This window comes from Psittacula echo (genome assembly GCF_963264785.1).
Source record: "Psittacula echo genome assembly, chromosome: 2".
In the NCBI taxonomy this organism is placed as follows: Eukaryota; Metazoa; Chordata; class Aves; order Psittaciformes; family Psittacidae; genus Psittacula; species Psittacula echo.
Window position 1 is genome coordinate 59,971,492 of NC_137737.1, and position 27,172 is coordinate 59,998,663.

A 27,172-nucleotide genomic window follows, 5' to 3' on the forward strand; every position below is an offset into this window, starting at 1 on the left:
GACTTAGAACACCACCGCAACAGACGTAGTGACAGTTAGTCAGCAGGAGAGCGTGACAATGAGAGGGTAGGGAGCATGGCCCACTGCTGACAGGGAAAATCCTGCTAAATCAACAGCTAAGCATTACATTAAATGCAACTTCAAAAGTGAAGAGCTTGGGCAGTGCCTGGTGCAGGTACCCAGCAGGCAAAAGATTCCATCCCTTGCAGCTGCTCTAAGTAATTGCCTCAGGCAATGAAGGAGACACATGAAGACACACTTCTCTGATGGGAGGAGAATGTGCATGGAGCTCTGTTCTCCAGAACACCAGATAGCTCGGAAATCACAACACTGAGAACAACACAAAACCTGCATATGCTTTGTAAATAAATAAATCCTGACAGGGATAGTTTCTACCCAAGAGTCAAGAAAACACACTGAAATGGATTTGCCCTTCACAAATATATGCACATACAAAAGTAAGATTACCCAAGGTCACCACCATGAATTTACTCAACCCTTCTTCTCACCCCTAAACTTTTTTGTCTCTTTTGAGCTACTGGCAGTCCACATCAGCAAGAAGCTGTTCTGTGCCAAAACATGGTAGACAGTAAACTTCTCCATTTCCCTCCAGCTAAATTTAAGCAAAACTAAAGCTTCCATTGTGGAAGGTACTGGATTTGTGCTGTGCTGGTATCTATGGATCCAAAAGGAGACTGTGCGCGTATGCACTCACACCCCTTGGCACATCACTAACTGCCAAGACAGGTAAACAACAGGGTTCCAGAAGAACACCTCCTGCTTTGTGGCATTACCTGCTGTAACCCCAAGGGCCACCTTGCCAAACGCTGGTTTTGATTGCCTATGGCCATCTGACACAAGCTTCAACAACATTTGCACACATACTGCTGCCAGCGGCCTGTGCCTTAGAAGCTCAGCTGGGGAAAAACATCTGTCTGGAACCACCTCTGCTAACTCAGCTACTTCATGCCAATTGATTCCTTGAACAAACAGCAAGCTGAAACAGCAAGACTGCCACTGAAAGCAAGATTACAGGCAAAAAACCCCAAAAACCAAACAACCCAAAAAACAAAATCCAAAGAAAAGAAAGCTGGAGAAGAGCTTCTGACAAGGGCCTGTAGGGATAGGACAAGGGGGAATGACTTTAGCCTGATAGAGGGGAGATTTAGATGAGTTGTGAGGAAGTTCTTCCCTGTGAGGGTGGTGAGGAACTGGCACAGGTTGCCCAGAGAAGCTGTGGCTGCCCCATCCCTGGCAGTGTTCAAGGCCAGGTTGGATGGAGCTTGAAGCAACCTGCTCTAGTGGAAGGTGTCCCTGCCTGTGGCAGGGGGTTGGAACTGGATGAGCTTTAAAGTCCTTTCCAACCCAAACCAGTCTAGGATTCTCAGGGTATTATAACCAAATTTTAGCTGTAACAATCGTGCAACACATTGGCTCCTTCACCTCCTGTCCAAAGCTGCACAGGCCACAAATTTCCACAGTGAGTGAAAAAAATATAAATCTATATAAGCCTCTCATGGGCAACTTCCTGTTAATGTCAAAGAATCCAAAATTCAGCAAGTACAACTCAGTTCTTGCCTTTATCTACAGCATCTTCAGTTCATAACCTGTGTCACTCCTCCAAGCAGTATTGTAAGACAGCAGATGGACTTAAGAAAAGCTCTTTGTAATCCTTAGGGATGGAAATCTCTAAGTAAAAGAGAATACAACACACATGAGGGAGAGCTCTGCTGCCTGTCACAGCAGAGCACGTCCTGCAGAGCATGTTAACTGCAAGGGTATGCTCTCATGGAGTCCTTGCACAGTCCTGTCCTTATGCAAGACAGGCAGGGGGAATAGCAGCATTCCCAGATAAGCTGTGGTAGCCTTCAGAAGGCAGAACAAACATAGAAAAGAAAGCTTGGAATTCTTTCATTAACTACGTTCTACTTAATTTATAGCTTCTACTGCAGAAGATAATTAACTAATAGTCCTGGCTTAGGAGTTTCAATAGTCCTTGAAGAGTCGGCAGCTTTCATGTGAAATGACCAGCAGAGATAATGGAAGCAATGAGAGATGAGCTCTTCTTGAAGAATAATGCAACACTTCAGGACAAACAGGAGCTGTTCACACCCTGCAACTCCAAAACCTCATTCGCCCCCACTTGGAGGCAGATGGCAAGAGATCCTCATTATATTTTCTGCCACGCAGTGCCAAGCACTGAGAAAGAGCTTACAAGAGGAAGAGCAAGAGCAAGGGCAGATGCTGTATTGTGTCTATCTACAGAAACTTACTGATTTAATGCCAGAAGGTGCTACATCATAGCATAATCCAGCATCCCAGAGAGTCAACAGAAACACTACTGTTGACTCATGAAAAACCAGATTTTCTGTGACTCCATATACACTTGTGAACAGAGGCAACCTTTGGTTTATCCAAAACGGGGAGAATTTAAGAACTGATCTTATCAGCCTCTCATCTAAAATGCAGATTTTCACATTTGAGCAGGTTTATGCCTTTTTTTACAGGCAACAAGGAGTAGTTCCTCATTTCAGACTGTGATTCCTCTGACCTAGCTGAGATGCCAACTTGTGGGTTAGTGGCTTGTGCTCCAGACTCATTACAGACTCTCCCAATCCACCAGTGCACAGGAACCCCACTTCCAGTGAAGTCCTGGCATTTTCCTCAGCCTTACTGCTTACTCTTCCTTTAACTCTGCACAGATCATGTCACCTATTTCTGCTTTTCTGTAAAATAAGACTGATGCCTACCTCAACCACAATAATTATAAATTCATTATAAAAGTTGATTGATAATGATTAAGGTCCAGTTTATGTATCACGTCTGTAGCAAGGAAACGCTGATCTCTAAGAAACAAACTTCATTTTAATACCTTAGAAAAACCAGCAATGGAAATAGGCTTATCATAAATACAAGTCCCACGAAAAACAAACACACCCACATCTGGAAGGCTGTGCTGTAAACAAAACAGATCAAAAAGGCCGAAAGCCAGATCAAAGTTGAACCAGACTCTGCACCCTATACTGACCAAACCCGAGCGCACTGCCACGGGTGTGTGACACACGAGGAACACTCCGTCTTCCATCAAGAATCAGGTAACTAGAGAGAAAGTGCTCTGGCAGGGACTGGAGAATCAGGAAAAGGTCACCCACCACAAGTGAAAAAAACAAACCAAACCGTGTCATCAGACCCCATCAGCATGGAATCCAAGGGTCTTCTGTGTAAATAAACATGATTTATAAAGTACTGCAAGAATTAAGCAACGAATTTTTGCTGGAAAATTAGATTATTTTTATTTTTTTAGAAATAAGGACTGAATTAACTCTTCCTATCCTGTAGGATGGGTAACTTAGTTTAGCCCTTGTGTATGACAGCAGTAAGGGTGACAGTACACACAGGCCTTGATCATCGCTTTACCCATTCCCTTGGAACAGTTCCCATGTATCTACATCCAAATATTGCCTTTTTTCTTGTATTAAAATTATAAATTCCCAGTGGATCACCTCTGTTTTATTTGTACAGCTCACAAAACAACGGAGTCTTGATCCCTAATTAAGAATCCAAGGCACAACAGTGGTGAAACCAGGAACAACAACTATTTCATTTTCTGAAGTCAATTATTCATCACACTTTTTAGGCTTCTAGGAGAGGAATTCCTCCATCTAGGACTGGCTCCTGGTAAACTCTCCCCAGCACTCTCTCTGGGGGGAGAGACTCACCCCTCAGGGGTCAGACTTTTCAGTGTTCCTGCACCATACAGCTGCAAGGACAGCGATGGAAAGAAAAATGAGGGATATTTCCTTAACTACTTATGAAAGGGATCTGAAAACCAGAAAATTCCAAATGGAACTTTAATTAATGAGGAATGAACAGTGTAGAACTTGGGTAGGTGAGGTGCCATTTAAGAGCTTTCTCAAGGGTTTTCAGCTTGACACAAATATAACGCGTGGCAGTAACCACATCAGAAGTCCCAGATGCCAACTCTAACATGCACAGGAACCCATTAAAAGAAGAGCAGCAACTATCAGTGTTGGATGGGAAGTCACCCAGGCAGCCTCTCAGGCACAGTTCTGCCACCCTTAAAGATTTGCTGAGTATAATGTAATGAACCTCCCTCATCCAGAAGAAAGGTAACAAGTCCTTCTGGATGCACAGCAAGTCACTGCACGAGGAAGGTATGCGAGAGCCTACTTAGCTGCCAGGAAATCAAGTTATAAATAAAGTGTTGTCCCAACAATTCCTTCTGCTTTAGGCAGAAAAAGCCAACTGCTAGGCAATAAGGCATCCCCAGGGAGACTGGGACCCAGTCAGGTCTATTTGCTGGCCAGCAGAGAAACACATGGTCCTTCAGCTGGAAAGCATCTGATAATAATTTTGCATAGGAGTGTGTGAAAACGTATCACATAAGCTTATTTTAAAAATACCAGATCTTAAGGATTAAGCACTTAACAGCTGTTTTCAAATTATTTCACCTCCATCTACCCTTCTTCAGGAAGAGGCTTGTGCTGGAAACATACCCTCCATTAAGCGTAGGCGTCAAACCAAACAGCGTGCAGAGCCCAACGGACATGAGCAGAGAGCTGAGCACTGTCACCACTGCTGCCAGTGCCAGACCCCACTTTGATTTCACCATGTCAATTTTCCCTGAAATAGAGAATACAAAGTCTTGGTTACCAAGTAAAAGAAGGTAACTTACAAACATAAGAAGGGATCCTCATCCTGACTAATTTCATCAGGTAGCTCGATACCCTGAGCCCAGAAATAATGGTAGTTCAGCCTCAACATCTGAAATGCAGCTCCCAGGCCCTCCCAGTACGTAAGAGGTACTGTAACAAGGGAAGGACAGAGGATAATGCATGCCTTGCAGCTCAAACTAGCTCCAGTACAGCACTGTTGAGGCATAAAAAAGGCACTAACCACTAAATGTGGCTTGTTAAAGTCTAAAACCACCACCTCAAAACATGTATTTGATCTGTCTGACAAAGAATTAGTCTCTCTAAACCGGAAAAATGTCATTACTATGGGATTTAAAGTTGCCTAAACCAGAAAGCTCCTCAGAAGATATCACAAGGAATACCACCATACTGCTAAGAGGGACAGGTTAGCAGATATCAGATAAACAGGACTATCAATTCTTTCCATGACAGTTCAGGATACAATTTCAACACCACCTTTCCTGTTGAAACAGGAGGGAACTGCAGGGCACAGACTGGAGTCTCTCTTATCTGCAGACAGGGAAAGGGGACCGCACCACTGATGCCACACAAATTCAGCTGGCAGGTGCTGAGATGGCTCATTATCTCGCTCTCCCCTCAGGTCTCTCCACCCCACAAACCTACGTGTGGAGAAGTAGATGTATGCGAAGAGTATAATGTAGGTGGTGACGAGGGGTATCAGCTCAGCAATGCCAATCTCTTCCTTGAAGTGGACGTGAACAATGTTCTCCTCTCGCAGCGTGCAGTTAGGGCTGGGATGCAGCAGCTTGAGACGAGAGCGGAGGCTGCTGAGGAACCTGAGATGGAAAGTGAGCAGGAGGATGTCAATTACACTGTACCAAACAATCAGCACATCATTCCATGGAGAAACTCAGTGGGTATAGATCAAGTAGGAAGAAGCTCCACAGATTCACAGGCTAACAAAGCATGGTTCTCTCTAGGCCTGACTCCTAAAGTCTGTTCCTCTGAGGCACAAACAACATGTGCCACATCTGTACTGTGGAAACCTCACAGACCTTGATTTCTATGAAACCAATAGCTGCGAAAACTCAGCTGGATGTTGGGAACATCAACAAGGGCATCACCAGAAGAGGTAAAGATGTCATCGTCCTATTGAGCACTTGTCAGGGCACTCCCGGAATACTGTGTTCAGTTTTGGTCCCCACTATAAAAAAAAGATGCAGACAGGTCTCAGGAGAGACCTCATCACCATGCTCCAGTATTTAAAGGGTGGCCACAAAGAACATGGAGACTCCCCTTTTACAGGGAGGGAGTCACATACAAAAGATGAGGGCCAATGGGCTCAAGTTACTCCTGGGAAGATTCCAACTGGATGCAAGAGGGAAATTTTTCACACTGAGAACAATCAGCCACTGGAATAATCAGGGAAGCGGTGACTGGACACTGTTAAAATTCGGCTGGACAAGGTGCTGGGCCATGTAGGGTGAGCCATGCTTTGCATAGAAGGGTTGGACCAGGTGATCCTTGAGGTCCCTTCCAACCTGAGATTCTAGGATTCGATGAAAACTGTTTAAAGCAAGGGCTCATAATCCAAAATCTTGGCCTTGGGGAACAGAATACACTGTAGTCTCTATCATCCCCTGAATTTTATGTAATTACAGCTGATGAAAGGTGCTACATGACAGTCCTTGAGGCTGCAGGGTTCTTGCATGGGCAGCAGAAGAGCAAGTTTCAACTACAGTGCTGTCAATTCTATTGCAGGCATCCCCTGGTGAATTCTGTGCAGCACTGAGCAGAGTGTTTAGTCCTCGGATGCACTCAATCCAAGCCAGCTTTGCCAACGTTGCCAAAGGCATTTCACAGGTGGTACCAGTTCAGTTAGCACTTACTGAAAAGCAAACGACTCATAGCAGGAACTGGGTCAAAGCAGACCTACTGGGCCTTGGCTGCAGCAGTGGCAGCTCTGTGTGCAGATGAAGCCATCATGGGAGGAACTCCCATTGGCACCTTTGGGCATTATATAGACTTCTTTTTTAGGAGAGAAACTGAGAATGGATAGTATTTCATTTCCCTAAAACACAGCAAGTTTTCTGCCAAAACCAGTGCCCTGTTTTTCTACAGCATGTTCAGAAGATCCTAAAATACCCTAACCTACAAAAAAACAGAGATTAAAGAAAAACATATCAATAACCAGAGCAGAGCAAACAGCAAATTAGCCAAGAATTGAACAAGGGATCTCTAACATAGAAATAGCACAGCCAAAGCTCCTTACCTGGAATCATATCGCTGGAGACCCAGGGTGACAGTGTATGATACCACTCGCTTCCTATTGTAGAGGTTCACCCCGCTGTACTTCCCAGGGAGTCCAAACAACAGGTCTGAAAACACACAGTATGAATGGAACATTAGGATAACAACAAAATTGACAGGCTGAGTGGAAGATGTCACTGACAAGACAAGAGGCAACAGGCGCAAATTAAACCACAGGCATTCCCTTCAAGCACAAGAAAAATCTTCCTGTGGCGAAGTTGTCTCTCTTCAGCTTATTCCTGACAGGGCAGTTTGTAGCAGACAAGTTCTGCCCTCTAATCCTGACCCATAAGCTCTCAACTAAATCATCACTTATTCCTATACACATCACAAAGCTCCATGTATTACGGCTGCTCACTCACAAAAGGACAATCTTCACCCTCCCAGCCTCTCCTTCCCGAAGAGTCTGTATCCACCCACAGCAGCGCTCCAGTATCGCCTTGGAAGTGCACAAGGCCAGGTTGGACAGGGCTTGGAGCAACTTGGTCTAGTGAAAAGTGTCCCTGCCCGTGGCAGGGGGATGGAACTGCATGAGCTTCAAGGTCCCTTCCAACCCAAACCTTTCTGTGATTTTATGATTGTGAGCCACTTCACGCCATCTCTGAGCTGGATAAGCTACATGCACCTCCAATTCCTCCTGTTTGCTCCTCCAACTCTGTGTGTTACTGTAAAGGCATGTCAAGAGGCCACCCACTTTGTCCGTCGACAGTGGAGACAGGCATTTCCTTTAAAGATACAGCCAAAGAAAACCTTGGACACTTGGCTTTGTGCATGTCAGATGTGAACCAGAGGTTCCAGGCAGACCTTGCGCTGCAAAAAACTATTTAATGTCTCTTCTGCTAATCTTGTGCACTAAAATGCAGACCTTAAAAACCAGGGATGATGATGAACACTGCCACTGTTCTCACGAATTTCCAGGATATTGTGGAGCTCTATCTCATCTGCGCTTGAGCTCTCAGAGGTTCCCTGCACTCCCAAGCCCCAGTGTGCACACGCTCTGTATGCTCAAAAAATAACCTTTAAAACAAACCTACTTTAGAGTCACAAACCCCTTTTTCAGGCATGTCATATTATAGGCTTCCTGATATCTACAAAGTTCCTTTAGAACCAAACGAACAGCATTTCCTCTGGCCTTACGGAACCACTAAAGTGTATGATCCCAGCCATGGTCAGAGGATTTTCTTAATTAAGAGAGAAAAATACTTCTATGATACTCAGGCTAAATGCGAACAACTATTAGTGAACACACAAGAGGCAGCAGGATGAATGTTCATTTATCTTTAACAATGATGCAGTCTTGACAGACAATAGTAGGAGGGACAAAGATAGGCTGGAGCACACAGAGTAAGAGGAACAAAAAGACTTGGACAAGTTACCTGCTATTTTTACACCTACAGAAAGGAGTCTGACTGAGACTGTATTGCACAAATACAGAGCTGAGTTCAAATACAGATATAAAATGAGAGATGACATACATTTCATTGCTTCATTTCAGATGCTGTGAGTAACAAAATGCCACCGCATTTGGTAATATTGGCAATCAAGATGTTGGAGATACCAAGGACAAAACAGCAATGCAAGCTGTAAACATTTCTCAACAGCTTCTTTGGCACTTCAGCATCTTACCTTTGAGAGTAGCTGATGTTTGTAATGTCTTTGGTTCATGCTGGTGGATGGTTTTGATGATATCTGGGTCAGCATTGAATCGCTCACGGTCGTTCTGCCAGAAGTTCCCTGGAGATAGTAATAGACAGCCATGTTCGGGGAGCAGATTCCGTAGCTTCTTGAGGCCAGGCAGAAGATCTGTTACCTGAAGGCAAACTTCCTCCAAGCTTTTGACACCAGAACTGAAACACAAACAAAGGTTAGACACTGCCATGTGTGTTGCAACTCTCACAAAGAAAAGGCAAAATCTGTTAAAGTGAACTCAAAGACCACACCACTCCAAGGACCCACACCACCACGCCACTGCTCTTGCTCTTCGTAACTAAGGATCAAGAGCCTCAGTTCAGAAGAGGATCTCACTGTAACAGGTGTACAGACTTCAAAAGCCCATTATCTTGGGCCCCCAACATGTGGAGCTGATGGAGTGAGTCCAGAGGAGGCCACAGAGATGCTCTGAGGGCTGGAGCACCTCTGCTATGAAGACAGGCTGAGAGAGCTGGGCTTGTTCAGCCTGGAGAAGAGAAAGCTCCAGGGAGACCTTAGAGCAGCTTCCAGTGCCTAAAGGGGCTGACAAGAAAGCTGGAGAGGGGCTTTTGCCAAGGGCAGGTAGGGACAGGACAAGGGGGAATGGCTTTAAACTGACAGAGGGGAGATTGAGATGAGATGTGAGGCAGAAGTTCTTCCCTGTGAGGGTGGTGAGGCCCTGGCACAGGTTGCCCAGAGAAGCTGTGGCTGCCCCATCCCTGGCAGTGTTCAAGGCCAGGTTGGATGGGGCTTGGAGCAACCTGGTCTGGTGGAAGGTGTCCCTGCCTGTGGCAGGGGGTTGGAACTGGATGAGCTTTAAGGTCCCTTCCAACCCAAATCCTTCTGGGATTCTAAGATTCTGGTATTATCAGCTGTCTGCACACTGTCAGGCCACACAGCTTTCCCACTTTAGCCGTAATAGGTTCCACAATTTTCACATCCACATTTATGACACTCCAATCTACAGAGAAACTATCTCCCTGGAATTCTTCTTCAAAGACCCTGAACTCCCCTGCATGCTTCTTTTCATATGGGATATTTTACAGAAATCTTTATTAACCCTCCTCAGGTGGATTAAGGTGTACAGAGGCCTCTAAAATGTACAAAGGATTCAATATCTGCAACTGTGCAAAATGTGTTCAGAATTCCTCTCTATTGTACGGAAAAGAAAATGCCTTACAGGTTCAGAAATTAATAGACGTGTAACTGGTACGAAATGGAACTTGTGTTTGTTCCCAAGATTCATTTAAGACAATTACATAATCCTTATCAACTAGTAATTAACACAAGACTCAGTTTGGGTTTACAATAGGATCTGACTGTGAAGGTCTGGTGACAAAACCTGTCAGCATGCCATTTGGCTAGACAAGGAAGAGCTGCCAGTCCAAAAGAGAACACTTCCCTCAACACAACACAGGCAGCTGGTGGGATTTGCACAGGAAGTGTGTATTAAACAGAAATGAACTAAAGACACAAGAGACCAGTCTTCCATGGCTTCAGCCCTGCAGATCACAGAGAAGGTGGCTCCTGAAGAGAAATAATTTATGGTCCTACTGTAAAATGCCTTCTCTAGAGAAGGTTTTTTTTCTGTAATGACTGCAAAGAGCAAACATAGAAACCAGACAGTGATGATTTCTGTTATTCCTTTGTGAAAACTCCCTTCAGAATCTGTATCCTGTCACTATATGGCAAGATACTTTGAAAAGTCCCAGATGTCAAAAGAAAATATTAGAAAATATGCTCGAAAAATCCGTGTTTATAAGAACAAAAGATTTCTGAAAGATAATTTCAAGGAACTGATGCAGTGATGCCTCTGATAATAGCTCCAGGAAGAGTAAGACATCTATTGTTTTGTATCTCAGCTTTAGTGGACTCTGAAACCTAACAGTGATCACAGAATCCCAGAATAGTTTGTGTAAGATGGAACATCAAAGTTCATCCAGTTCCAACCCCCTGCCACAGGCACGGAAACCTTCCACTAGACCAGGTTGCTCCAAGCCCCATCCAACCTGACCTTGAACACTGCCAGGGATGGGTCAGCCACAGCTTCTCTGGGCAACCTGTGCCAGGGCCTCACCACCCTCACAGGGAAGAAATTCTTCCTCACATCTCATCTCAATCTCCCCTCTGTCAGTTTAAAGCCATTCCCCCTTGCCCTGTCCCTACCTGCCCTTGGCAAAAGCCCCTCTCCAGCTTTCTTGTCAGCCCCTTTAGGCACTGGAAGCTGCTCTAAGGTCCCCCTGGATCCTTCTCTTCTCCAGGCTGAACAAGCCCAGCTCTCTCAGCCTGTCTCCACAGCAGAGGTGCTCCAGCCCTTGGAACACCTTTGTGGCCTCCTTTGGACTTACTCCGTCAGCTCCACATTCTTCTCATGTTGGGGGCCCCAGAGTTGGATGCAGGACTGCAGGTGATAACAGTTTATACCTCAGATAAGCCTGTTTACACTCGTATTTGTGAAGCTAATGCACACAGCCAGTGTCCCTGCCGGTATACTGCGGATGCAGAGTGATACCAAAGAACATGACCTTGGAGCAAACTACAAATTTCATGTCACTTTTGACATTCCTTCAAATGATGAGTGCTCCACATTTCAGCAAGCTTACAGCTGATGAAAATACAACCACCTTGTGTTTCCTATTCTGGTCAATAACCTTCAGCTCCTTCTGTACTTTAGTACAAAAGAATGCCTTTTTTAACATTAAGAAAATCAGCTGCACTTAACTTTGATACTGACAAAAGCACCTGACCACAAGGCACTTGATAACACCTTTCGAGATCATTTCAGAATTTATATCGAAGTTAGATGTTTCCTGTAATATCTGAGTCCATCACCAAAATGGGAGCCTTTTCCCAAGGTTCAGGTCTAAGTGCTCAAGTCTCTTTCTTCTGCTGGCCATGGAAGTTTAATTTGGCTTCCATAGTGCATCAGCGTTTATCAAGGGCAGCACCAAGGAGAGATAACAACAAGACAACACGTGTCCTGGGAGCAAGCTGCTTCTACCTTGACAATTAGTAATTGGCAAGTATATACAGATCACTATCTACAGTGACACATGTGATAAAGGAGGAGATGAGATGGAAACACAGGAAGAATGTCAGCACCCAGGCTGTGTGAGCTGGTGGGGAAGAGCTCCATGATTGACATTGTAAATGGCATTCCTAAAAAATGAGCACACGGAGAGCAGGTACCTAGCTTGCACGAGCAGGTTTAAAGGAAAAAGGACAAATCATCAGATAGAGCAGTGAAGTGGTCCCTCTAAAAAATAAGCACTGAAGGATGCTGCCAAGGACGTATGAACAAGCAGTAAATCTTCCCTACCCGTGTGAGTTACAGGACAAAGAATGAAGAAAGCTCCGGGCTGAAAAGCTGGGAGATGATCAGACTCTAATCTCCCCATTTGTCACCACACTTGACCTGTTCTTAGCACCATCACTCTCACTGAATACAGACTGACAAGTAGAGAAGCCCTTCTGCCCTTAGAATTAAACCCAGCCAGACACTTCACCATAGGTGAAGACTTAGAACCCAAAGGAAAACTATTAAAACAAAAAAAAAAAAAAAAAAAACACAAAAACCCAAAAAAACAGAAAAAAAAAAAAAAGAGGCAATTTAATGTGTAGAAAATGCTTCTTGGGTTATCAAGAGAGAACATGCCAAACCCATCTGAGCTCTTCTAGAAATGCCTGCCCTGTTGGATGCGGAAAGCACAGCAGCTCTCGTCTACCTGAGCCCAAATAAAGCTTTTGATGCAGCATGACACAGAAAACGCTTTATTTGACAAGAAGACACAAAAATCAGCACAAAAATGGTCACACAGTAAAGAACCAGGTTAACAGGAAACCAGTGATGGAGCTGCTGAAAGGGGAACCATCAGTACTGAGGAAAACAACATGGAATTTCACACAGGCAGTTCAGAGAACCAGGATTATTATAGGTTTTTCTTAATAATCTTGGAAGAAGACACAGGGACATCTGCCAGTAACACAAAAGAAAGAAGCCCTGTTGATACAGAAAGAGAATAAAATATCTGAAATGGATCATGTAAGGGCTGGAATAAACTTAATCCCATTTCTATTAACAATACAAAGTGCACCTGGGGACTAAGAAGAGCTTCTGCTCTAACCTTCCAGCTCATTAGCTGGAAATGACAAGAGGGACATGGAGATGTTAATCACTTTATAATGTGTAAAAGTGATGTGACTGGCCATGAAAAAAGGACCTGCAGTCTTGTATTTCAGGAAAAGCTTTTCCATGGAAAATAACACACAAATGAGACTTCTCTGAGAATAGCATGCACAATTCTAACTCCCACGATCAGGAATGACACGTTAAAAACAGTGCCAAAAGGAGCAACCAGTGTGACAACCTGAATACAGAGACAGCTTACTGGAGTGAGCTCAAAGACTCGTATGCTTAGCTTAACAAATGAGGATTGGGGGGGGGGGGGGGGGGGTATGAGTTTTCCCTGGAAATATCTGGAACAGAGGAAAGCTATTGTTGTACAAAGACTGTGTCAGGACAAAATAAAGCATGTTTAAACTGGTCTTAAATAGAGCCAAAGTGAAAAGTCAAGAGAACGTCCCTGACCATGTGGAAGTCTAGAATCCTGGAATGGTTTGCCCATTTTAGGAAGGGACCTTAAAGCTCATCCAGTTCCAATCCCCTGCCACAGGCAGGGACACCTTCCACCAGACCAGGTTGCTCCAAGCAGCGTCCAACCTGGCCTTGAACACTGCCAGGGATGGGGCAGCCACAGCTTCTCTGGGCAACCTGTGCCAGGGCCTCACCACCCTCACAGGGAAGAACTTCTTCCTCACATCTCATCTATATTTAAATCTCTGTCAGTTCAAAGCCATTCCCCCTTGTCCTGTCCCTACCTGCCCTTGTCAAAAGCCCCTCTCCAGCTTTCTTGTCAGCCCCTTTAGGCACTGGAAGCTGCTCTAAGGTCCCCCTGGAGCCTTCTCTTGTCCAGGCTGAATAAACCCAGCTCTCTCAGCCTGTCTCCATAGCAGAGGTGCTCCAGCCTATGAAGAAGAATTCACAAAATGAGGAAGAGTTTCACAATAGACATAGTGGGGTGAAACGAACTTCCCTTAATACGAGGTTTGAATGCTTACAGAGGGAAAACACGATGCTGCTATCTTTTGTAACGTGTATAGCCTTGGCAGCTCCCTTCAGACCTCTCTGCCAAGACTCCAACTGGAAGGTTCCTGACAATTACCAGTGACTAGAGGACAAGCACGCTCTCCATCACAAAAGCTGAACACAGGACAAGGGAGAATGTCTTTAAGCTGAAAGAGGGAAGATTTAAGGTCCCTTCCAACCAAAACCATTCTAGGCTTCTATGACTATGAGAAACTGCCCTACATGCAGCATTAATATAATGTCACCTATGTGCAGTGACCTCTCATTTTCTTTTAATTTTGAGACTCTTACAAATTCAAAGCTAATAATCAGAACTACGAGGCAGTAATTGAGAAGACGGCTGTGTAAGCCAGTGGGTCAGTCTGCCTTCTACACAACTCGTAATGAACAGTAATTACCTGTCTCTCAGGGCATGGTTTCTAATCTCCTCCACTAGCTGGAAGACGCGGGAGAGGGGTGAACGAAATACATCCACAGCAAGGAAGTTCTTCTGCCATGGGGACACAGTAGCTTTCACAAAGATCTGTTGGATGTAGGCCACCGGAGCACCGACATACTGTGGGGAAAACCAGAGGGAGAATGAAAACATACGGTGAGTGGGAAGCTGCTTAGCAGAATTAGACCGCAGCTTGGCAACCTTTCAGGAAGGGGTTTGCCAGTCTTTATTTTCCTTTCCCAAATTAGAGGTGAAACATGACAGTAGGAACCTAGCAAGAACAAAAGGAGTCTGTTTCTCAAAAAGGCAAAATGCCACTGGCCATTTTGGCATCGGTCTATTGCGCTTCTTTGTGAGGCAGAAGCTCCCAGCTCCTGCTGAATTTGGTACTGGAATGAAAGGCAGGAGCAGGGACTCACTGCCTCTCACAGATGCCTCTCAAAACACTGTGGTTCCCCCAACCTGTGGTGACTCGGCCATGTGCCATTTAAATCCTCCTGGTGTCTGTGCCCAGGCTGCTGACCCAGCTCTGGGGACTGCAGTGCTGACATGCTGTGGCAGACAGAGCTTTTGTGTTCTACTAGCTGAACTAGGCAACAAAGCAGAATTATAGAACCATAGGGAAGATTTAATCAGCCAGCAGCAGCCTGAGTTAACAGCACAGTGCAAAAAGCTCTCAGGGGTACCAGCAAGTGCAGAAGGCAGCAAATTATTTCAATCACAGTGAGAAGAGCACACATGGAGAGAGTCGAGAGCTGGAGGCATCAGAAGCATTAAACCAAAAGGTAACTTCTACTTAAGAGAGACACCAGAATCAGAAATAAAAATGCAGTTACAAAGCATGATTTTTTAATTGTTTTCTGGTTTCCTGGACCAGGCTACCAGCCTTCTTGGAAAGCATCAGGATTACAGTTTGCTCATACAAAAGAAAAGTTAGCTCTTAACCCTTAACATAGAGCATGTAAGTCTCACTTACCTGAATGATATGCATCAGTCAATCAAAAACAAAACTAAACCCCACCTTTAGGTTACACTCCGTTCACCACGTTCTTCAAGCATCCCTACACTCCCAGACCACAGTGTAGCAGTCAGCTCCACAGACAGAGCCTTTGGCTGCCTAAATTCAATTCAAATGAAAAGCTCTTGACTGACCTTAAGAAAATAGCCTGTGTCCTGGAGGTGAAGCCTAGGCTACCTACCCTATCAGGAAAAAAAATGTGCTAGATGCAGTATTTTTAAAGCCAAAGTAGAGGAAACTGCAAGAGCTGAGGACCTGGACAGTCTGTTTTCCACCTCCAGGCCAGACAGACATTCCCACTCTGACAGATAGGTAGGGTAGTTAGAGATCTATGGCTGATAGCCAAAACCCAGATCCCTTCAGAGAGAGCCGGACAACACCAAACCCACCACTGTAATTACTGGTAGCATTTCCACAGACAGTCACAGCAGTAAACATTGACCACATCTTACTCTTGCCCTTTGGAGGAGGAGGCCATGGGCGGGGATGGGAAGCAGGGTCAGCAGGAGGTTTGCCCTGCTGCTCTAGGGAAACTGTGTGCCTTTATAAGATGTTAGGAAATTGGCACCTGTTATCCCAAAACCTATTATTAAGCTTATTTACAACCTAATAATGCTTTTAAAAGTGTGCTACTTGCCTCAGATAACGTTATCCTTGAAAAATGGGCTCTTAAAGAGCATTTCAGAGCTTTTAACTCTTCAATTTTTCCATTTTTCTGATAGAGCACCACTGATACAAAACAAATACAGCCTAAACTGAGCAGTTACAAAAAGCAACACATCACCAGAAGTATTTTCCATTGATACAGTAAAGTGCAGGTAAGTCAGGAGGGATATTCCATCACTTCATTGACTCCACACACATCCCCAGCCCCTCAGTGCAAGACTCACCCAGTCGGGACGCTCACTGAGGTCCCCTTGCTGCAGACCTGCATCTGGAGATGGCACAGAGTAATCCTTCACGGCGGTGCTGTACTCCACAGGTCCTGTTCCAGGCAGTGGCAGCTTCAGCAGTGGGTAACTACGGTTAAGATGCAAGCAAGAAACATTGTGGTGTTTTGTTTTGATTTTTTTTTTAATGAGGTTTTTAGACAGAAGAGCTCAAAAAAATGAGCCTACTCTAGCAGAAGCCATCCTCTGCAGGACAGGAGACACAGCTGCAATACAAGAAGGATTTACAAGAGGAACTCTTTGACGTGTTTCCTCAACACAAGAGAGAATTGGTCTTTCTCCACTGGAAAGAGATAACTAAAAGTTCCTGGAGAAAAAGAATTGAAGTTCTTACAGGACCTCATCTGAAAGTTAGCAGCGCTAAGGACATTCAGCAGAGCCATGTCTTTACTATTCCATAGCCCACACGAAAATGAGACTTTCATCGCATTTCATCAGGAAACGTGGTTGCTTTCCTGACTCAAATCCTATACTAATAATCAATTTTTCCTCCTTAAGATTTAAACTATTTCCAACATTTGTCGTTAGCTTCATTGGTGCACTATGAATAGTAGCAATGAGACACCAAAACAACTGCAAAGTATTTATCTTTTTGCTCCTTTACCACTACAATCTTCAGATTGTAGCAGCTACCCACAACAAAGACTTCAAACTATTTGAAAGTTGAGAAACTGAGGTTTCAGGGAGTTTAGAACAGTGTTTTCAGCTCCCGAGGCTCTCAAAACTGTAGGTGGTTAAAACTGTGTAAGAACTGAACTGCTGGAAAAAGCAAGACTGCTGCTACAGAGATAGCGACCAACAAGCTGGAACTGTTAGCACCAGAATGAACCAGAGAATGTAACTTCTTTGTGCTGTTTGATGCATGGCAATCTATCCAGCCTTAAATTTCTGACATATTTTCCTGTTTATAGCTGAGCTTTTCTTGCAATATTGCCAGAATAAATATAAAGGCCTTGGAATTGTTTTCATGCAATACTCTGTGCATTTTGTTAGGGATTAGCTTGGATCACCAAAGGCCATGGAAGGTACAAGCTACAGCTGAAGCCAAGCCTTCAGACTAAATAACAAATGGCTGGAAAAGAACAATGAAATCGGAAGCAAAGCTTGTTGGGTTTGCTATTTTATTAGTCTGACAAAAATACACCACCTAATTATTATCATTTCATTGTGCAGTGGAAGGGAAGAGAAAAAGGAGCAATAAAATCTGGTCATAATACATCCAAGAAGAAAATGCCCAACAGAAGCCACAACCTGGAGGTTTCTCTCACAGCAGTGGTTTTAGTCCTGCTAAACAACACAGAGCATCTGCTTGTAGAAAATGACGTGCTGAAATCAAAAGCCTGGGGGAGGTCCAGCAATCAGCCTGCATCTGACTGAGACTGAGATATAAATTAAAGTAGTAACAGCGAGTGTATGTGATAAACAAACCAAAATGAATGGAAGAGGTGACTGAGGAAGAAGATTTTTTTCCACTAAATGATTTTGATGTTCATGGCTGTGTCCATGAATCTAAGGGAAAACCATAGAACCCTGGAATGGTTTGGGCTCGGAGGGACCTTAAAGCTCATCCAGTTCCACCCAACCCTGCCATGGGCAAGGACACTTTCCACTAGATCAGGTTGCTCCAAGCTCTGTCCAGCCTGGCCTTAACACTGCCAGGGATGGGGCAGCCACAGCTTCTCTGGGCAACCTGTGCCAGGGCCTCACTACCTTCAGGCTGCGAGGGGGCAGCTAATGGGAAGGTTAGCCAAGACTTCAGTATTTGGTTTTTCTGTTGTTAAAAGTTTCATTTTCTGTAGAAGGGAAGAAGCTAACTCCCATCCTGCAGCACAAACCACCTGTCAAAATACTGGACACAGCAACTCACAGCTCCCGAATGGCTATTTCTGGATGACCAAGGGGTTTAATTCTTGTTTTGTTGGGTTTTATTATGTAAGGATTTTCAAACTTGTCCAAAAAGTCTGGAAGTACATGCAAATGCAACGGGGGAAGGAGTAAATGGCATCTCTTGGAAGATTCAAGGGCAATAAACTGAGGGGAAGAACAAAAGGCAAATTTCTGATGGAAAGAAAAATTATAAAATCAAGAGCTGTCCGTGCGTTGCTGAGGACTATATCCTGCTGCAGCCTCTGGCAAACTGGGGCAACCACGACTCACATATTCCACCACTCTCTTTGGGCACGTGGTCAGGGTACATCTCTTGACAGCTAAATCAACTTCAGTGTTTACCTGTAATTTGATTAAATTGTGACTATGGAATAGGATTTATGCTGTAGTAAAGGATCTGTATTCTCCCTCCAGTACGTCTTTTTAGCCCATCCCCACAGCAGGCAAAGAAGAGGGTGACACAAACCAGCATTACATTTTCTCTACCCAGTCTAAAGTTTTCTGCAGGTCACATTGATGGGCTCCTTCAGCTTCCTCTACACTTCCAGTCTGCTCAGCCAGCAAAAGCTATGTTGACAAAGAATATGGAATTATTTTCATTTCCCCAGAAGCTAACAAGTCTTAATTCTAATACTCATCACTGCTAAAGACAGTGATAAGAGTTTTCAGTCATGGCTCTACTCTCACAGGTTATTACCTTCAGCAAGAGCAAGAGCTTTTGTCTTTGGTGATTTTGTCTTCAAATCTTGAACGAGGGCAGATTTAAATGAGATCTGAGGAAGAAGTTCTTCCCTGTGAGGGTGGTGAGGCCCTGGCACATGTTGCCCAGAGAAGCTGTGGCTGCCCCATCCCTGGCAGTGTTCAAGGCCAGCTTGGACGGAGCTTGGAGCAACCTGCTCTAGTGGAAGGTGTCGCTGCCCATGGCAGGTGGCTGGAAACCAGATGAGCTTTAAGGTCCCTTCCAACCCAAACCATTCTAGGGTTCTATTCTATGATACTTTACTGAGACTAGAGCAGCTGTATGGCATTAAAAGACACCGATGTACACCCATCAGGAACAGGGCTGCCTAGCAGATTGTCTAACATAGAAAATAAAGTTACAGCTTTTTTAATAATCCCTATTTCTAGCAACTACCATTACAGAAAAGGCCCCAGACGAAATCCATGTTTCAAAGATTTAAATAAAATCTTAAAACAGACCCTGTTGTCCTTACACACTTAATGTTCAGCTCCTACAGTCCCCATTGCAACACGATCTAGACAGTGCAGATCGCTCATGGTGTGGTTTTGCAGCAAACCTCAGGAATGAGACCTACTGTTGGGACTCTTCTCAAAAGCTCCCTCACCTTGAGCCAACTACAACATATGTTTATGTCCCCACAAGGGAAGAAGGGACATATATTTACTTATATCACAGTGATATTTGAAGATTCATTTTGATGAAAGGTTTTGAGAATGCCTGATGGAAGAACACCCAAAGTATGTGCTCTGGATTACACATGTCATCTCAGTGAGATGCTAAAACACTACATCTTGAATTTTTTAATCTTATACAGGCATGTGACAGTGCCTGATCTTGTCAGTGATACCCGAGACAGACTGACAGCAGAGATAAAAAAAGGATAGAGTGAGAAAGAACCATCCAGTGATAGAGCAAAATTCACCAGACCAACTGCTTCAGCCATCACATTTTTCAGGTGAAGAGACACTGTAAAACACCAAACCAGAGCTGCTGTGAGCTGTCAGAAGCACCCTGGCTTCCCACAGACACCAAACACTGCAAGATTTGCAAGATGCAACAAGCCTAGATCACTTCTATGTGCACTCCCCACCAAAGGCAAGAACTGCTCCAAACAAGTTTCAGGGAAGTGATTTCTTCAAGGTGCCCTCCAACCCAAACCAAACCAATCGATCATTTCTAGCACTCTGGTTTGATTCTCCTCTCATTCCTCTTTGTTAGAGATTCTTTTGGACAGTGAGGGAAAGAGATGAACACCAGTATGGAAAGCACAGAGAAAGGAGGGAAGAAAAGTAGGATCTAGAAGAGATGACAGGAAAGCTCCAAAGAGGTTTTGGTTTTGAGAAAGGTTCTTTTCAGATGTTCATGTAACCATGCACCCTGAAACCCTTCTGCAAATCCAAAATAATGGGAAAACAGACCATCTACAGGTTGGTATTGCTGAATTCAAGCAAGAGTGTGTTTTAGTTACCAAGCATGAGGCAGGTTCAAGCAAAAAATGTTCATCCAACTACTTTACATATTTTCAAGACAGCTTAGAGGGCCAAGATGGAGAACTGCCAGGTCAGCCCGAGGCAGCTGGCAACTCAACAGAGCTGCAAACCCTACAATTGCATATTCCTCCTCCTCAGAATCAAAGCAGAGATCACCACCATGCCAGAATACTCTTCAGCTGGTGAATATGTTGGAAAGAGCTGCCAGGTCTTAAGTAACAGGGGAGGTGGTGATATATTGCCTTAATATAGCTACCACCTCCATTTTGCACACTGCAGAACAAGCTTTTAGCCTGTTTCCAGCCTTAACTGCCACAACGCAACAGAACAACCTGAAAACCCATTGCTAATGAGAGATAGGAAATTTGATAAAGGGTCTTGCCAGAGGGTAGGGAAGGCCGGATATTCGGCAGCAACAGTTCCCTTTTTAGCCTTGATAAGTGTATAAACAAAACCCATTTCCAAATAAATGTTTGCTTTGCCCTGTTTCCAACTAACAGGAGCCTCAAAAATCTGCACGGCAAAAGTAAGGATTCCCCTCGCTCTGCGCTGCCTGCTTCCCTTTTTCTTTGAAGCAGAAGAGAGGTCTCGTTACACAGAACTTGCTTCTAGTTTCATCACACAGTCCCACAGGAAACTGTGGACTGGGAACATGAAGAGTCTGACAGCAACTGGCTCCTCTGGTTATCACACACGATGGTACAAACCTGTAAGACACCGAAATGTTCTTTTAGAAAGAAGTATGTGTGTGCATGCACACACTGTGTGGGCTCTGGCTCCCGTCAGTTCCATAACCCTTTAGGATCAGAACCTAGTGCTTCAGTCAACTAATGAACACCTGCAAAGACTCACCCTGCTTCATCCTCCTAAACCTGCTTCACAGAGCCAACTGCTTTTAAAGTCTAACTTCAACTAAGAACTGTTCTTCAGAACTACAGAGGAATTTCAAATTTACCCTGATTACCAGATTTATAGGTGTCATCTGTTCTTCTCTGAGCTGGGGAGGAGGAACTACTCTTGTGTCAGATTATCTTAAGCGGCACTCTCATTCTACTGGGAAGAAAAATCCAGATCTTAATGCAGACCCATTTAAGTGAGGTGATGAAAATGAATGTCACCTACCAAGGGATATATAGTAAAGCAAGAAGTAACATGCCCAATAATAGGTTGTTCAGCAGAAAACCCTCCCTCTGAAGCGAGGACTAACTTGAATTTTCAGACTTGGAATAAGACTACAGAGTAAGAATGAGCCATAGGAATTTTTGCTTTGAATATTAATTAACAAATATCCTCTCTACAGGTGACATTAAAAACAAAGTCTACACAAAATACTTCCAAGGTTGAAGAGAGAATGCATGCACATAACCTGTAGCAGACAGTGTGTTGTGAGTGTGTGACCTGATCCTTGACACCTGACCTTTCAGAACAGGAGGAACACCTGCATGTTGATTGTTGTCACATTGACTGAGAACTAGGACTGATGTTGGACAAATCATGGCCCACGTGGTTTATTTCAACTCTTAAGAAGTTATCTGAACAGAGAGACAGACACCTCACACTTTTACGGAGGTGGAGGTGAGGGAAACGAAAACAACTGAGTTAATGTCTTCTGCAGCAGAATTTTACAAGCTCTGCTTGATGCTGGGTGCATGCAGGTGCAGAAGGCGATGACTGTTTTACCTCTCCCTTTGAAGAAGTCAGGATGCAAGATCTACTGCTCACTTGAACAATAAAATGTCTTTATTAGCCGTGCTTAAGTCTGAAAAACACAGAATGCTTCCTTTTTGCTCTATTACCTTCTCCTTTTGTCCATTCTCTTCTTCCAGGACAGAGACTAAGCTCCTCAGCAACACTGATGTCATTAGCTCCTTCTCTGTTGATCCACTGGATCACTTGTGTATCTTCTTTTCTTGTTATAAAGACCTGTAGTTCCTACTACTTAATTGCTCCACTCTTGTTTCAGACTAATCAGCACTGCTATGCAAACAGTGCAGAAGGCCTCTAACCAATCCTGTTGGACAGAAGCATTGCCTAAATGAGCTTCTACATTGAAGCTGGGCCTAGATCTTTTTCCTTCTTCTTTCTCCAAATTTTAGTATGCTTCTCACTCATTTTTGCAGTGAATGGTTGAGATGAATCAGTAAGATCTGTCCTCAGAAACTGGAATGCTTCTGAAGAGCACAAATTAAATTCCAGCAGTAATTCGGTGCCAGACACCATTACTCAGATTCCTCACAATATGACTGCAGGGAAAAATGCAGATGTGACCCTTTGTGGCCGTCAGTGAGTTCCTCACTCCAGCCAAAAGAAAGCTTCCCCAGGAGGCAGCTATGCCACAGATTCCCAAGTTCCTTCTGAGCAAGTCTTTTCATCACATACAGTAAAATTGTATAGGTTTTGTGGGGGCAGGGTGCCAAGGCCAATGAAAAGACAATTATTTCTTTTTAATCAGGAAAAATGGTATGAAATAACAGGAATACAGAAGAAACAAAAAGTCATCTTGATGACTGCTGGTTATCTGTGGGGTGGGGCAGGAAACTTCAAAACCATGCAAGCAATTACTAGGGAAAACTAATTTGTTGCTAATACATTAACTCTTCCTAGGTTGAAATTCTAAAGCTATGTCACCTGGTGGGTATTTCATAGTACCACAGAATGGTTTGGGTTGGAAAGTACCTTAAAGACCATGACACTGCTGGTGATGCAGCCCAGGACACGGTTGGTTTTTGGGCTGCAAGCACACACTGCTGGGGCATGAGTTGCTTCTCATGGACCAACACCCCTAAGTCCTTCTCCTCAAGGCTGTTCTCAAACCAGCCTCTCCTAGCCCATGTTTGTGCTTGGGATTGCCCTGACGCAGGTGCAGCGCTCAGCACTTAGCACTCAGCCTTGTAGAACTCCACGAGGTTCGCAGTGTCCCACCTCTTCCTGTCCAGGTCCCTCTGGATCCCATCCCTTCCCTTCAGCATGTCAATCACACCACACAGCTCAGTGTTGTCAACAAACTTGCTGAGGGTGCTCGATCCCACTATCCACGTTGCCCACAAAGATGTTGAACAGTTCCAGTCCCAACACTGACCCCTGAGCAACACCTCTCATCACTGGTCTCTACCAGCATAAGCAGAATCTCACATTTCAGCTTGTGCCTATTGTCACTGGGTATCCACCCTCTTTACACCCTCTCTTCATGTATTTATACATGATGGTAAGTTTCCCTGTGCCTTCTCTTCTTTAGGCTGAACAGAGCTCTCTCAGCCCTTCCTCACGGGACAGATGCTCCAGCCACTTCATCATCTTCATGGCCCTCTGCTGGACTTCTCACCTAATACCACGTCCTTTTAACAGGAAGCCCAGCACTGGACCCAGCACTCCAGCTGGGGCCTTACTGGTGCTGTGTGGAAGGGAAGGATCACCTCCCTTGACCTTCTGCAACCTTCTCCCTAATGCAGCCCAGGACTCTCTGCACCACTTCTGCCCTCCGGACACATAGCTGGCTTGTGTTCCACTTGGTGTCCACCAGGACCTCTGTCCATGCCCTACAAAGCTGCTTTCCAGAGCACTGACCTCCAGGCTGCACAGATGTATGAGGTTATTCTTCCTTCTACATTTCCTTGCGTTAAGTTTCATGAGGTTCCTCTCTGCCTCTGCAGGCATCTGGTGTATCAGCCACTGCACCCAGTTTTCCACTTCCTAGTTCATGATATATGAAGTCCGTATCATCTCCAAACTTGATAAGGGTGCAGTCCACCCCATCATTCAGGTCAACCATGAAGAAGTCAGACCACAAGCTCAAACTAAGAGACTTGAAGACCTCAACCCAAAACTAAACTTCCAATAAATACCTTGGGGTATCCTGTACACTACTATCCTGTCAGAGTTCAGCTTTATCACACTGAAATGCTCCAGTGTAAAAGGTATTGCACTCTAGAATAGTTTTGACCCAGTTAGTAATGCCACTTCTCAAATCGGAATTAACACCAGCTCATACAGAACATCTCAGAACTGGAACTGAAACAGCCCCAAAAATCACTTCTAAAGAGGGCGGGCTTTCACCACACTTCAATTTTTTTTTCCCTGAGGTAAGCTGCTCTCAAAAGGTGCCAGAGAATCACAGAATCATTTGCGTTGGAAAAGACTCTTAAGCTCCCTTAAGAGTCCAACCATTAACCCAGCACAGCCAAGGCCTCCCTCCACTAAATGCTCCTACCTACCACATCGACAGGTCTTTTAAATCCCTCCAGGAATGGTGACTCCACCACTTCCCTGGGCAGCCTGCTCCAGTACTTGACAATCTTTTCAGGAAAGAAACTGTCACAGTATTTTTGAAACCTGGTCTCTCCACAGGCCATTATTTGCTTTTCTAATGAGTTACTGAAACTCATTAAAGAAAACGTTAGACTAATCACTTTATACCTGATGGTGTTTTGGACAAATTTCTGCAGCCTGAAGGTGACCAATTACTGCAGAATGCTCAAATACTTCCACAAATACGGAATTACCAGTAGTTAATCTGCCAGAAACAACCCGGGTTGAAGCCCCAGGTACTCAGTGGAAACGCCTCAATTCACAGATAATCTTTTAACTGTAGATGTGGATGAAGTCTGTCCTATCCTCAGCAGTGCTCAAAGAAAAAAATTACACCTGTATCTGTACAAACACAGGGTGAGCTTTCATAAAAGCAAAGTAGATCACCACATAGGGTTTATTTTGACCAAAGATACTTAGAATTAAAAACCTGAAAACAGAATCTGTATATTCATGTGTCTATCCACAAATCCGAGCACAAAAGTTTTCTCAACTCCAGCAGCAATGTCGCCTCATTGGAGACAGTTAGGAGGCCCATGTAACATTTCTGGGAATTCAGTTGCAACTTGTATCCAAATTAAGAGTCCACAAGGAGAGCAGAGAGCTGACAAGAAACACACAACACACATGTGCCAAGGCAAAGGCTGAAAAACAAGAGTACCAGCTGAAGGGAGAACAGAATAGGCAAGTATGGAGAGAAAGATCAACTTTCCTTCTCCCCATTCTTAATCTACAGGTTTGGAGTCCACCACCAGGTGTTTGGAGACTCCTTTTATTTATTGCTTTACTTCACTTCTTCCATTAGTTTCTACTATTTACTTATTAAACCACATGAAGATACTTCATCCCTGTCTTTTCTTTTGTTCCACTGAAAGAGATGACAAAAATCTATTACGTTTAAAAAACAATAGTAAAGAAATATGGAAGAGCTCCTGGGATAGCTCACTGGACAGGGAAACACAAGCACGTTCATGGCGTTGCTATGAAAACCCCACAAAGCAGCAGCCCCCTGTGGCGACAAGTCCTTCACATGACTTACCAGCAGGCCAGAATACAGAGACCAGTAAAGAGGATGATGAGGATGGGGTAGGAAGCACACAACAGCCCGTGGTTGTAGAACGCCCGCGATATCCTCTCACGCAGTTTTTCAGTCAGGGTCATCCTCAATTGTCGTCACCTAGCTGCCATCCCGGAATACATCAGGGGGTTGGGCAATTCCAGCATGTGCAACGCTTCAGCCAAGGCACTGTGTCCAGCTGGAAATTGGAAAGAAAGCAAGCTCATTAGAAAAACAAATAAAAGGGAAATAAACATTAGCAACCGGCTTTAGACAGATTGCCAGCACTACACCTGCTCAGAAGAGGAGGGCGAAACAGACTCCACACATCAAGAATTTGTTATGAGCCTACAGGAAATTTGATCAGATGATTAGGTTTTGCCTAAGGAAAGAAAGGGCCAAAAACGCAAATGGAGAGTGAAACAGCAACTGAACAGACGTCAGGCCCCAGCCATAAGCAGCTGCTGATCAGAGAGGACACGCAGGAGCGGAGCTAGCAACCAAACCGTCTGAGAGGAAGGAAGGAGCTTAGCAGGAAGAGAATTAAGCAGTACTCCTAGAAGATGCCAAAATGCCAATTAGAAAAGAAGGATTGAGGCTAGCTGTCAGCAACGTGGTCTTAGGGGAAGTGCTTTTGGACACAGGCTGAAGCGCTTTCAGAGCTTTAACTATTAGCAACATGCCAGTTACAAGAGACCAGAGCAGGCTTTACAGCTAAGGCAACCCAGAGAGAGTTATTTTTGCATGGGGAATGAGGGAGAGAAATGTAAGTAGCCAGTGAATACTACACAATAAAATAAACTAATGCAGATGCTTCTTGTCAAGACAGACTTTGACTTGACTGTAAGATTTATGCCTAGTCATTCACCAAGAGCAAACAGAATCACAGATGTCAGAAGTGGTGAGCTTCAGCTTGCAATTTGATTTATAAAGTAGAAAAATGCAATAGAAAGAGCCCTAAGAAAAGGTTAAGAATACATTACAAAAAACCACCACGCAAATTCCTAGGAAAGATGGAGACGAAACCTAACCTCCAACCTTTTCCTTCTTTTTTTTTATCTTTCTAAATCTCAGGCTAAAAGCAAAGTTGGTTCCCAACAGAGTTCTGAGAAGCGAAAGGGTTCAATGCAAGACTGAGTTTTTCATACAGTTCAAAGCTATGATTATCCAAGGTTTTTATATTTTTATCTGCAAGGGAATAAACACATTTTTCCTGGCTTCTCCGGAATAAGACTGGGACAATAAGAGACCCAAAGTATATGAAATAGGTCATTTTGTCCACAGGAAATCACTGTTTCTGATTGCATCAGAAAACTGAATACAAAACCTAAACAGAGGTAACCTATGAAAAACAGGTGGGCATCTGACATTTAACAACCCACCTTCACCATCTTGAATGAAGAAAACATTAGAGAGGAAGGGTCAACAGGTTCACAAAGACAAAAAACCCATTAAGGGGTTTTATA

The 27,172-nt window shown here is 44.2% G+C and overlaps 1 protein-coding gene across 4 annotated transcripts in view; it reads right to left on the bottom strand.

Annotated features, from left to right (window-relative positions):
- Window positions 1–27,172, bottom strand: part of SCAP (SREBF chaperone) — a 65,805-nt gene that overhangs the window by 20,671 nt on the left and 17,962 nt on the right. For 3 of the 4 annotated variants that reach the window (XM_080611988.1, XM_080611987.1, XM_080611990.1), the window contains exons 2-8: window positions 25,689–25,905; window positions 16,166–16,295; window positions 14,220–14,377; window positions 8,613–8,833; window positions 6,949–7,054; window positions 5,172–5,512; window positions 4,518–4,644 (exon numbers count right to left, since the gene is read on the bottom strand). In XM_080611988.1, the coding sequence (XP_080468114.1) occupies window positions 4,518–4,644; window positions 5,172–5,512; window positions 6,949–7,054; window positions 8,613–8,833; window positions 14,220–14,377; window positions 16,166–16,295; window positions 25,689–25,810 (1,205 nt within the window). In that variant the 5' untranslated portion in view covers window positions 25,811–25,905. The remainder of the gene's footprint in view (window positions 1–4,517; window positions 4,645–5,171; window positions 5,513–6,948; window positions 7,055–8,612; window positions 8,834–14,219; window positions 14,378–16,165; window positions 16,296–25,688; window positions 25,906–27,172) is intronic. The other variant, XM_080611989.1, reaches the window with a different exon arrangement.